Below are 13,547 nucleotides of genomic sequence, written 5' to 3'. Positions count from 1 at the left end.
CTGTAGTCTTAAATCTTTTGCAGTGGTCCCAGAGGGAACTGCACAGGTTTCTGCCTAACAATAGTTCTGAGAATGATATTGGCTATCATTTTACAGTTCTTGCTATAAAGTTTTTAAAGAAGCAATACATTCATACATTTGGTGTGTGTTAGACATAATTAAGGAAATGAAAATGTAGAGGTAAGAAATATAGCTCCTCGAAAAAGATGTACCAAGCGAAGAATAATTATTGGAGCTTTCTGTGGTATTTTGATTTTGTCTGTTCTCCTGCTAACGTTGGCATTTACACATGTTATAAGCAGCAAGGACCCAGAAAATAAGACATCTCCCACTAGTCCCATTATTCCTATTGTCCCCATGTAGAATCCAAATACCCCCTTGCATTCTGATATTTAAAAAACCTTTTCCCGAGTAAAGAGAGATGCTGAGGAAGATAATGAAAGTACATACTTAGATACATAGTCTCATTTAGCAATTAGCTTATGGTACCAGCACATGAACAAAGTGGGAGAGAGAACATCTCAGGTCTCAGGAGGATAGCTCAGGGGCAACGTGCTCACCTTGGAAGCAAGGTGACGCAGAGAAACACAGGTTCGATCCCCGGGTCCACGCTTAGAAACGTCTGGGTATTAAGCGCGTTATAAATAACCTATTACAATATCGGAAGAGAGTTGTGTGCTCATTGCAAGAGAAATGTCCCCACGCGATGCAAAATGTCTCAGTCATCTAGCAGCCTGTACTACGAGAGACCAATCTGAAGGGAACAAGGCAACTTTAAGATGGCGATCAAGACAGACTTTTCCAGACGAAGTTGCCTACATAAAGACAAAAAGGATGGAGAATGGATTAAGGTGGACAAACAAAAAACGTATGCAACTATCCCAATTTGGAGCGAAGCTACAAGCTGTTGAAATGAAGAGAATGAATTACTGAGACGTGACTGAAAAATCAGGAGAGCCAGGATACTGGGAAAGAGCATAGCTGTTGGTATATGGACATGTAGCAACCAAAAACGGAAGGGAAGATGGATTTATATCATGCCTTGAACACCTACTGAAGAAAGACTCTTTGCATAGAGTGCAAAAGGTGAACGATGAATGCTTGGATCATGGGCTAAGCATGCAAAACTACTAACTTGGGTTGCCAATGAAGGAGGAGCAGTGCATATACTAGAATTGAAGAAGTCAATAACCTGCTTCGAGAATGATGGCAAGGTCTATGTTGGAAGGAACAAAGGTTGTGGAGAAACAATTGAAGTACCAGGAATGAATGAACTGCAGTTCTGATGGATCAATATTGGGCCTGTGGATCTAGAACCTATAAGCAGTTGCCTAAAGATTGGGGAGGAGTGTGCCTCATTGTAAATGTACACGTCCCAGCACAAGTGATTCCCCAAAGTGACCTTCACATCGAACAGTTCCCAAAAATGAATGGCTACAACAGAAGGAAGCGATAATTTCATCTTCGCCGACTGGAGAGAGAATTATTTCTTATCAAAATCAATAAAGGCTTACGAAGACATTCCTAATAAGCACAAACTATTCAGCAAGACCGCCATGATAATGACATATATATTCACACCAGTACTTCAAGCTGCAGTTAACGCCAAGTGGTTGCAGTTCACGAGATGAGAACTGCTGCAGACTATCAATGCAGCAACAAAAAAAGGACACAATGCAATAAAGGAAGAATTGAGAGTCATCAGGCTGATGACTCTCTGGGAACAGGTATGTTCTGGATTTGATAACAGCAATGGAAGGAGGCGTTTGTGCGACATTCAGGCCTTCTTGCTGTACATTTAGGCCTTCTCATGATGGAGAAAATGGAAAACTGACTGAGGCAATAACGATGTTAACGATCCTGCATACCAAAATGGAAGACAAAGTTGATATGACGGTAGGAAACGATTGGTTCTCATCCCTATTTTCATGGATTCCATCTTAGTTGGCAAATGCTTTCAAATTACTTGAAGCAATACTAGTGTTGGTGTCCTTAAGGATCATCTTGGGACAATGCCAGAAAACAGCCAAGAAAGCATTTGGGATGACGATAATGACTGATGTTAGCAGTGTTATTGGAGAGAAAACAGACTCAAGAAAGTACTCAAGGAAACATCAAGAAAAGGTCTCTTGCACCTCCAGGAACCAGATCCTGAAGATCGGAAGAGATATGTGGGATGATGGATATTCTGTTCACCAGCAGGAAATTGTCACCACATGACCTGGAGTGTGGATGAACGCATGAAGAATGAAGGTCACCTGAGGGGGTGACAAAAATATGGCTCCCAGAGAAGAGAAAATATGAGATTGTGGAAGAAGATGAAGCAGGAATGGCAGAAGAAGACGAAAAGAAGGACATGGTCGAATTTTTGACCAGCGTGGGCAATGTAGAGGAGCAGGTGGATGCCTCTTCTCTAGTCTCTGCCCCTTTACCACATCCTATTGGAGTAGCAGATGAAGGGATACCATTGGGAATCCATGCGTGAGTTGATGTGACATGTCAATACCACGTCAAATGTATAAAGGAGGATATGCACTTAGACAACCATTCAGAAGATATCCTCACATTGAGTCAGCAGAGGGAAGTTACCAGGAAGGAAGCCAATTACCTAAGTGCAAGGAGGCGGCACTAAGAATCATGGATGAATGTTTAACAAAAATCTAATGACGACGTTATGATGTCATAAAGAAGACATGCAAGTCTATGTTGAAACCATATGAAAATACTCAAAACTGACGATATAACAGAAGCACTGAGAGACATGTACCAAAGATGAAGTTATTGTGAAAAACAAGAAAATGAAGTAATGTGCTGACCAATAACTGTAAATACACTGTAATGCAAGGTAGAAGAAGCATATTGAAGCTTGCTAAAACAAGGTATATATTTAACGTTTAAGACGGCCATTGGAAGAAAATGGACAACAGCTTGAGTTGAAGAATAAACCCAGCAAACTTCAAAAAACAGGCCTACGATCACAAATTGAAGAGTTGATGAAGAAGCTGTTTTCATGTGTGGAATTGGGGAGTATGTTTGCCTGAAGTCAAAGAGGCTATTTTGAGAGATGGGTGCAAGGTACAGAGAGGGGCGAATGAATAGACCTCGTGCATGACACATATTTCTACAATGATTAAGAGGGCAAGGACATTTGCTGATGCGAAGTATTGAACAACCACGAAGGCAAAACTGATGTGAGGTGGAGTGAGCAAGTCTCTAAAGGCCAGAGAGGGTAATGACATCCTTGTTAATTAAATCAAATAACAGAAATTGAGAGGCAGAAATTGACAAAATCATGGTCTCCTGACACGTGATGAAGAAATAAAACAAAGGCTATTCATTAGAGCTTCAAGATAAGATAGTGGTGTGCTCACACTCCCTCGAATATCCCAGAACAGTGAGCAGACTACAAGTTCAACTACAAACGATAGACCTTGGCTAAGGAACTGGTCGATGATATACGATGGACCAATTGGGAAAACAAATAAGTAATGCAACTTGATCACCTAGGTTTCACTTTGCACCAGCACGTGCTGGTTAACGAGCCGAAAGTCCAAGGTTGGATAGGGTTGCCGACCAATCAAAAAGGCCTGCCATGCACTTTCATATACACTTTCAACATTTTGCAATTATTAGCCCACTGCCATATTCTCTGATATAATCGGTATGTGACATGCGTTGAAGTAGGTCAGGGCGTGTCCTACAGACAAGGGGCAACCAATGAGATATTAATACCTATTTTATTCTATAAGTAGAAATGTTCCTCTAACCCAATCCCTCCCGGCGTTAGGATTTTGTGAAATGCCACATAAAATTACGTCACAAATGGCATGCATGAGACTATATAAACTCTGTGGAAGAAACTTTGGTGTGAAAAAACGAGTATCTACTTTGATAGCTGTATTTCTCCCTACTTTCTTTCATTGGGATTAAAGCAGTGTTTTACCATCTTTCTTTGGTCTGTATGATTATTTAGTCTAGTCTGTCATAATTATTGGTCATTCCATCTAGCACAAAGAAGATGCTTTAAGTTGCTAGCGCACATTTCCATAGACAATAGTGATGTTGACTGACGCGTTGGCAGTCTACCAAAATCTGTCAGGCACTTTGTGTTTTTGTTTGGAGGAACTGGAGAACCATTATTAGGAGCTGAAAGAACTGGAAGAGGGGCTTCAGAAGGACCCATTTAATCCTTTATTCTCTGTTCCAAGACTTCTCAGAATGTCTCTAAAAGCATGGTTCCTAGGACAGGACAGTAGAAGTAATGCCCTTAGCTATAGCCAAAGTTTCACCCTGCTCCACCTCTGACCTAGGGGAAGCGGAAGAATTCACACTGTTTGGAATCTACTGGTGTCGAATCGGAGTGACGATTAAACATGTTAAATACCAGAGGTCTAAACCTTTGAATCTTTGTTAAAATCACTTGTGGCGGTACCTGTGCAGATGGCAACGGATCCTGCCGATTGTCAGGGAAAATTGAGGCAAACATTCTAGTGTCTTAGCAGCAACAGTGGTACCAAAAAACTTATGCAGTGGAACAGCAAAATATTTAGAAGTCTCAAAACCCTTTGATTCAGCGATAAGATTCCCTGACTCCACTTCACTCAGTAAAAAAAGCAGGTTCTCTATATTTGTGTCGAGAATCGCCATGGAGATGGCATCAAAGGTAGCGGAGCGTCACTATGTGCCGTTCCTACTGGATCACTGACCGGCACCATTAGTCATGTGGAGTTCCTAGGAAGACGTTGGGTTGCCAGAAGTCAGCTCTTCTTATGCATAAAGCATTGGATTACCCGTGGCTCGCTGCTTCTCAGAGTTTCCATGCAGGCATATTTTTTTACGTTTTCCTGGATTTTCTGACCTTGCTGTCTGATTTTTAAATTTTCTTCTGGTTTGTGTTTGGTGTTTTGGATTCTGCTACTGAAACTGGATTTTAGATTACTATTGCTTGGATCTGCATCTGTATTTTCCCTTTGTTTTCGCACTTCTTCTTCTGGAACCTGAATTTTAAGATTTTGGATTGTCTTAGAACTTCATTGTGTGTTGGTTCTTTTGGATTTGCTCTTTCCAGGAGACTGATGAAAATGGTGAAAAGGCTTTTTCCTGGCCATGGATTAGTAGCGTCCTCATGCCATTTGGGTAGCGCCCTGCGTATTCACTTGTTCGTCGGACTGTGCTAGCTTCTGGATTGTGAACCTCAAGGCAATTGTGCCCTCGTGCCACCCGGGGTAGTTAGTACCCTTTCCTTTTTTTCACTGTGGTGCTACGGTCGGTTGCCTGGTCTATGGACTTCCTGCAGGGTAGGTGCACCTTAAGTTTACAGTATACTGGCCCCTTGATTCAGTTAAGAGAGGGAACCGGGGGAGGCTTGTTCTGGGGAGTTTGTTCTGAAAAGTTGGTCATCTGCTGGTGGCTGTTGTGTTTCTTTCCTGTAGCAGTTCCAGGGGCTTCCTGGTGTACCTGTCCTTTTTGCTTAAACTATCAACATTGGTTGTGGTGGTTTTAAGGGGAAAGCTCCTCACAGATGGGTCTTCACTACTGATCAAGGTCCATTCACTGGAAACCCTGACAATTTGCTCTTCAGCACTTTATTCTTCTTACAGTGCAGCGTGGATCGGGCCGAAAATGATCTCTTATGAGGAGAAAAGTATTCAGCTTTCTTAGGTATGACAGCCTCTGTAGATGCAGCTATCGAGACCGTTTTGGGTGCTGATGCAGTCACTGTTTCAGGGGTTTGGGAAAAAGCTGAATCAACCCTGCTGCAGTGTCCGTCCCCAGAGCTGTGCTTTCCTGTTAGGCTGGAACGCGAGGCAGGAGAGTTTTTATAATGGCTTTCTACAGCTTGAACCGATTTAGAGGCAGGAGAGTTTTTGTAATGGCCTTCTACAGCTTGAACCAATAAGTATCAAGTTACTGGAACTTTGGCTATTTTCCCTCCAAGGGGTACTCGTGGTTTCCCACCATGGGGTACTTGCGGGTGTAGTTACACAGGGTTTCTCCCTAAACAGAACTGTGAAGAGCCCAAAACGGGGAGTGCAGTCTTCACTTCATTACCGAAGGACGGTGCCAAAACATGTGCCCCACCTGAAGGCATGGTCTTACTCTTACCACAGTATCCTTACTGGTCCTACCAAAGTCTTTGGTTGCCTTTGGTACTGGTTCCAGCTCTGACATGGAAAGTAGTGAGCTACCAACATAACTCGAGTGAATTCTACTGCAGAACACACAGAACCCACAGGAATCCCCAAGCACCGGATGCAGGCATGATGAGGATTAGCCGCCGCAAACTGCTTCCTACACCGGATGCATCATTTGAAAACCGTAGTATCCGGCATATGCATCAGAGGAAGACAATTTGTCTGTAAAGAAAAAAAATCAATCAAAATGTATAAAGGAGTGAATCTATTGTAGGCAGCTTTTTTTCTGACGAGCCTGTGCATGCAGGCTGTCCCAACCAGTTGACAAGGAGGGAAAGCAGGACGACAGAGGACTATTTCTTTGTAGGAGTGTTTCAGACGTAATATTATTCTGAATAATCTAACATGAATATGTACATACAGTAGAATTTAAGTCACACTTGGGGCCTCGATATGAGTATGGTGGCAACAGTAAAGAGCTATTTGAAATGCCCCATGCTTTGAAAATATCACTTTGCATTGAGCTGGGTTTGCATGGAAAATTTACTACATCAACTACGGAAAAAGTACTGCATGGTGTAAATAAGAGGCATTTTGAAAACGAGTTGTAATTAATATACCACACACGTTAAGTGTTGCCACAATATTCCTAAAGAGGCTCTTAGACTGCTAGATACATGCACACATCTCGTACGCTACGAAACGTAATTGTATTCAGATTTTGTCTTAATACAGCAGGTATTATAACGCTGATTTAAGTGTCGCAAATGAAGACAAATGCTACTGTAACTATGACAGCAAAGACTGACCACCAGTAAATGCAAGAATATGAAATACTGCATTTCGACTCGTTTTAGAAGTTTGGTTTCACAGATTGTCATCCTTCCATAAGCCCCATACAGTGCAAAAGAGAAGGTATTTAAATGTTTTACAGTTAAGGTGAAAAAATACCTCGTTATTTTTTCAGCATGAATTATCATTTTTACTTTGTCGTAGTCCGGCATTTGACTTAAAAGAGGTCAATGCCAATGTGTTTAATAACTCCTTTCTGTCTGTATGTAATAGCAGGTGTGCAACGTGACAGTTACCTTTCTTTTTGTTGGGTGATTTGGGCGGTTTTTTCTTAGAATCTTTTGCACTGGCGCGAGAAAGAGACTTTGATGCTTTTTGGTTTTCCTTTTCCTTCATTTCCATCAGCTGCCGCTGTTTTTCGTCTTCTGCTTCCTTTATCTGCAGTTCACCTGCAAGCTGATAAATATCGATTAAGATTAGTTATTAAAAGAAACAAGTAAAATGAAGGTGGGAAGAATTAGCATTACAGTCTTAATTATGTTCTTATCCCTTTCAGTTGTGCTACTGTATTTGTTCTCAGCATTTGGGCTATGTGTCTTTGCAGTCTTTTGACAATTGCTTAGAATATCTATGGCATTTTTGTATGATTAACGTATTGAAATACAATAGTAAGTATGAACAGATATAAAAGGAACTCTCTAATGGAGGGCAATATTTTCATCTGGCTACTAAGTGGCCAAAGAGCATTGGAAAAATAGAACCTGTGCAATATTTTATGCAATCGCCCACTGCATGATACGTACATACTCTGAGTTTTCTAATGCTGCCCAACTTCACGGCGACAGCCAGGGAAACAAGCATTGGCAATGCCAATAGTTTTGTCTTTTACTGAAGTTATTTATATTTAGCATCTATAGGTACCAGAGTGCAAGGAGGGGGTTGCAAAGTTTCAAAGGAGGATGCAATAAGGGGCGCAGGTGTGCAAGAGAAGGAGAAGAAAGGAGAATAGAGCAACAGCCCAATATGAAATAACTGTAGCTGGGAAATGGAAAGCCAGGCAGCTGACTTGCTTCTTCCAACGTTGCTGATTGGGCAAAATATTGTTAGGAAACTTCTTAAGTGCTGTGCATAGCACATATTCACACAGAATTATCATCCCAACCGTACCCAGTCAAACACCTACGGAGATTGTATCGTAGCGTTTCTAAATAATAGCCAGTGTCAGCTCGCCACAAAAATGAAGAAAAAAGCACAGCCAAGAAGTTTTAGAATGCCATCACATCACACACTTGTAAACGGGAGTACAAAAGTGTGCCTCCCCATTACGTGAAAGTTTAAATAACCACGGTCCGGCTGTTTCTTGGGATAATTATCTAAAATACGATCCCTCTGGACGCGTGTATTGCTGAGCTACACGTTGTGCATGGCTGCTTCTAGCTGACACTCCTCATCTTGCCGACATGTGCATGCCGCGTGCAGGGAGGCTGTGCATGCATCACTCCTTGGACATATGAGGCTCCTGGGTAGTAAATACACTGCATAAACAGCCATCTGGCGGCAGCAGCGGACATGCGAGGCTGAATTTACGATTATGAATCTGTGTATCGACACATGGCTTTGCTGCAGGGTTTATGAGTGCACCTGGGCACATGATGTAATGCCCCAGCGCAGAAATATACTGCACCTGGGCATAAAGCTGCAGCTGCGCATATTAGCGTTTATCTGACACGTGACAGCAGAATGTGGACAGGTGATGTTGCATCTTAGCATGTGATGCTGTAAGTAGGCCTAACTGCAAGGCGGTATACAGTATGATGGGCGCAGCTGAACATATGAGTTTATGCTACATCTGGAATTAAGATTCAATTACTGGCCATTTAACTGAACAAGATATGATATGATATGATGTGGCATTTATAACGTGCCTGTAGACAAGTGTTTCTAGGCGCGAAAATGGGCAAATGACATTCTACACTATAGTAACATGGCAGTAACTTCGTATACCGGACTTTATGCAGGGGAATTTCAATATAAATGAACAATTATATTGTAAATGCCAAGAATAATATAGCTCTGCTGTATTCCCCTCCCACACATCAGGAGGTTGGAGTTGCTTTGTATTGAGGAGAGTAGAATGGACAATGCAGCAAGACCTGGGCAGTTATTTGGAAAATCTTGGCAATTGGAGAAGTTCCTGGACTGTTGACTGACATCTGTGGCAATGAGGCAAGCACCTGGGTGATGACAATCAAATGCAGTGAGCAAGGGCCTGGCCATGTAATGGCAAAACATGGTAATGGAGCGAGTAGCTGGCCTTTTGAAAGCAATATGACCTATCGGGTGATTATATGCTATTTAGGTCTGAAAATGGAAAGTTTGAAACCCCGAAATTTGAAAACAGAATCTGAAATGCAAACTTTGGAAACACACCTTTTTAGTTTGAGCGGAAAGTTGGACACACTATTCCTGTATACTATGAGGTTTGGATTGGTTTAAGGATACAATAGAGTGTTGATTGCCCTTTCCTTCCTGTAGAGCACTCATGCATCAGGTTCTTGCCTGATTATATGACATTGCCAAATGAACCCTGACTGGATGAATACTACGACCACTCCATTCATGACACAATCTCTCCACTGTCCTCCCCATCTCCTCCAAACAAGGGAAAAGTGCACATTTATAATAATTAATCAGAGTTGCCTGAATGTCCCATCTTACGCACATTTGGGGCACAAATAGCACGTGTGCTGGTTAATAGGCTGGGCTATTTTTTGCCTTGCATTAATTTGTAGAAGGATATACTTAATTACAGTGCCCCAGGGCTCAGGCTGATATCTTGCCATATGACGTAGATATGCTGGCTTTGTTTTATGCTACATCCTGTTATATTATAGTACTGCTTTTTTCAAATAATTTTATTTTGCACTTTAAATAAATGATTGTAGTTAACCTATCTAGGTTGCAATAAAGGAGTCTGACCAAGATGGACACGACATGTGTATATACAAATTCAGTGGAAAAACTTTCTTAAAGGGATATTATGGTTACAAGTAAAATGGAAAACCCCAGAAATTTGCCAGTTATGGTAGGGTAACCAGCCACAACTCGCGCCACCACCGTGCACTGCTAAGACTAACACCCAGGACATCAGGTGTCCCCCCGCCCCTAGTGCGTGTACCCATGTAAGGTGCTTGGGTGGTGCCCACCGCACCAATTGGTGGCTCTTGCTGGTAGACACCTGACCTGGTCCTGAGATCAAGCCTTTGGCCGGGGCTTGAGGGAGGTGCACCTCTGAGGGCAGTAACTCTCCTGGATCTACGGTGGCTCTAGGGACATGGCGGCTGTGCTGGGGTGCACAAAGCTGTCTGTACGAGCATTGCATAACAAGTGAAGACCAGCCCCTGCTAATGCCTTCAATTAAACGGTAGCTGTGATTGGTGAGGAAGGTCATGGCGAGACTGGGCAGCATCCAAGGGATGGCACGATTGACCACCCTATAGCTCAATATAGTGTGCTTGGCCCCATGGAGGTCCCCCTGCAGAGGAGGATCCTGAGTAGGAATCTATGAGTGATAGATTTTGGTTGGGCGAGACACTGTGAAAAGTGCACAACCCAGGACTGTGCATACCTATAGCCAATATGGACCAATTTGCCAGAGCTGATCAGGCTCCGCTTCCTCCTGTACCGTCAACCGGGCCCTCTCAATTGGATGTCTCAGCTCTAAATCACACGTTACTAGCCCTCAAGAACAGCACGGACAACCTTAGTGCCAAAATGGATGCCCTCACATGCAAAGTTGATGTCTCCGCAATTCAGATCGACAAGTTATGCGGCCGGAAGACAGAGACGGAGCAGAGGATCAGTGATGGGGAGGATAAAGTGGTGGTCCTGCAACGAGAGGTTGTACTACTCCAGCATACAGTAAAGAAAGTGGTAGCGAAGAATGATGGCCTTGAGGGCAGATCAAGAAGAAATCATTTGCGTATCCTTGGGGTGCCTGAATCCATCCCTATTGACACTATGGAAAAACTTGTGGAAAAGCTGCTCATGGAATTCCTGTAGGGCCCGCTGGTCTCAAATATTTTCCTGGTGGAATGAGCACCCTGATGCTTGGCTGCCAAGCCTCCCACCCCGGTGCTGGCCATCATTGCTAGAATCTTCAACTACCGGGACAGGGACAGAGATAAGAATGACCTGAGTTGGGGTCAGCGGCAATCCGTCTATTCCCAGACTTTAGCCAGCAGGTGCAGGAACAAAGCAAAACTTTCCAAGCAGTAAAGAACATCCTGCGGAGGAAAGAGGTTTGATATGCAATGCTGTTTCTGGCAAAGCTTCGAGTGTTGCATGAGGGCAAGTTAACATTCTTCACATCCCCTGAGGCCGTGGAATGCTTTGCTTTGGAACTTCCTGACCCTGGCAGCTCTACCCGCCGTTCACCTCGCTGATTGACCAACAGTATCCTAATTGTTTCGACAACTGTGGAAACCCTTTGTTGGGAGGCTGTGGACCCCTACGAGGAGTCCATAGCGATGAGACCTCATTACACTGAATTGGGAATAAGCTGATCCAGCTGAAAATGGCTACCCACTTCCGCAGTCACTGCAGGTGTTGTTTTGTGTTGTTTCATGGAGTTCATTGGGGCACGGGTAGGGTACTGGGGCCGGTAAGGTTGTGTTTCTGATGTGGGTGGGTGGCGGGAGGTTGGAGATTATGGGCAGCAGCGCAAATATTTTTTCATTCCATCCCTTAGGAGGTTTTACAGGTCTAGGCCCTGGAGGGAGACAGTAAAAACGGAACTGACCCAAGGGATCTCGCCCACATGCATAACATGGGCATATTACAAGAACGATGGCAGCGGATAAGGTGTCTGGGGAATGTATTACTGTGATGACCTGGAACATATGGGCATTCACTAATCAGAAAAAAATTAGGATCATTATGAATCATGCGAAAAACCACTGTGTAAATATATTATGTTTGAAAGAAACCCACTTGGCAAGGAATAGCAGACTCCCCAGTACTCCTGGGTGGGTAATACATAGATACTGTTCCTCCTTCACATCCCACTCTAGATGGGTGGCCACATATATACACTGATCAATGGACTTCTGGCTACATGAACAGATTAGGGATGAGAAGGGGCGATATCTGATCCTTGCCATGGAATGTGGCGGGGCTCCGAATTCTCCTTCATAATATATATGCTCATAATGTTGAATCACCTCACCTGCATAAGTTTCCAAATCACAAGGTTATCTGGACTGGCGACTTTAACGTTGCGTTATCGCCTACAGCCCAACTCATTCTCCCCAGAGATGCAACTAGGTGGGCTGCTATCGCCGACTATCACAGGCTATTCGATGCCGGTCGGTTTTTACACCAGACCACCCAGGAAAACTCTTATTACTCCAGAGTGCACAGCAGCTCCTCCAGAATTGACAACGTGATGGTCTCTGCGACTATTAGCAGGACGATGACAGAGGCTAAGATTTTACCCCAGACGATATCTGACCACTCCCCAGTGATAGTCTCCTTTCTTGGACCTGCACAAACCCACAAACACCTGTGCCAGTGGTTTAGCGGACGGGCACTGGAAGACATAGCCTTTCGGGAGGGTCTTTGACAAGATATACAAGAGCTCTTCCTGGCGAATGTGGGATCTGTCCTCAATCCCTCGGTGGTGTGGAAAGCTTTTAAGGTGTATATTAGAGGGTGTTGTATGTGTGCTGAAATCACTCTGCAAGTTTATAGCACTGCTAGAGGATGAAATCAAGGGCCTGGAACTTCAACAGAGTCGCAGTGACACCGCTGCCGTCCGCACCCAGCTGCGGGAGAAAAGGGATGCCCTGGTTTTGCTACCTGGTATGGAGGTGAGGTTCTGGGAGATCCCATCGCTGCAGCTGCGAATGGCGAGGGCAATCACCCTAGCCGAACATTAGCCTTGGCTATAAAGCGCAAACGCCAACAGGGAGCCATATAAGAGATCGAGACCCCAGCACGTACACCCACTAAGCACCTCACAGAAATTAATGACACCTTTCATGAATTTTACAAGCATTTATATTCCTCCCAATCTCTATTGGCACGTGATTTGAATATACAATACCCGGACTGGGAAGTGCTGGGCTGGCTAGATCCGGTACAGTGGGATGGATTGAATGAGCCGCTCTTGGACAAAGAAATTCAACAAGTGATTCTCTCTCTTCCCAATGGCAGGGCTCCCAGGCTGGATGGGATAACAGCATAGATGTATAAAGAATACACTGATCTCCTCATACCATACTTATGTAATATGTATGAAGCTGCCAATGTATCCAGGGTCCTCCCTGAGTCGACCAGAACAGCCGTGGTGATGGTCTGACTTAAACCTTATAAAGACCCCCTGAGATGCTCCTCATATAGGCCATTGTAATTAATCAACACTGACAATAAAGTCCTGGCTACATCATTGGCAGATAGACTTTTACCCCATATGCCAGCATTGGTCCTTCCCGATCAGGCAGGTTTTATCCCGGGGCGGTCCACCCAGAATAATTTGAGGCTGCTGTTTACTCTAATACATATACTCTAATACATAATGTCAACCCAGATGTCCTGATCATGGTCGCAGCCCTGGATGCC

The 13,547-nt window shown here is 43.8% G+C and overlaps 1 protein-coding gene across 3 annotated transcripts in view; it reads right to left on the bottom strand.

Annotated features, from left to right (window-relative positions):
* The window catches only part of SPEF2 (sperm flagellar 2), a 1,748,369-nt gene that overhangs the window by 588,122 nt on the left and 1,146,700 nt on the right, over nt 1-13,547 (bottom strand). For all 3 annotated transcript variants that reach the window (XM_069627121.1, XM_069627123.1, XM_069627122.1), the window contains exon 25: nt 7,223-7,382. In XM_069627121.1, the coding sequence (XP_069483222.1) occupies nt 7,223-7,382 (160 nt within the window). The remainder of the gene's footprint in view (nt 1-7,222; nt 7,383-13,547) is intronic.

The sequence above is a fragment of the Ambystoma mexicanum genome, chromosome 6p (assembly GCF_040938575.1).
Source record: "Ambystoma mexicanum isolate Mex_15411 chromosome 6p, UKY_AmexF1_1, whole genome shotgun sequence".
NCBI lineage: Eukaryota > Metazoa > Chordata > Amphibia > Caudata > Ambystomatidae > Ambystoma > Ambystoma mexicanum.
This window is presented reverse-complemented; position numbering and strand designations above follow the sequence as displayed.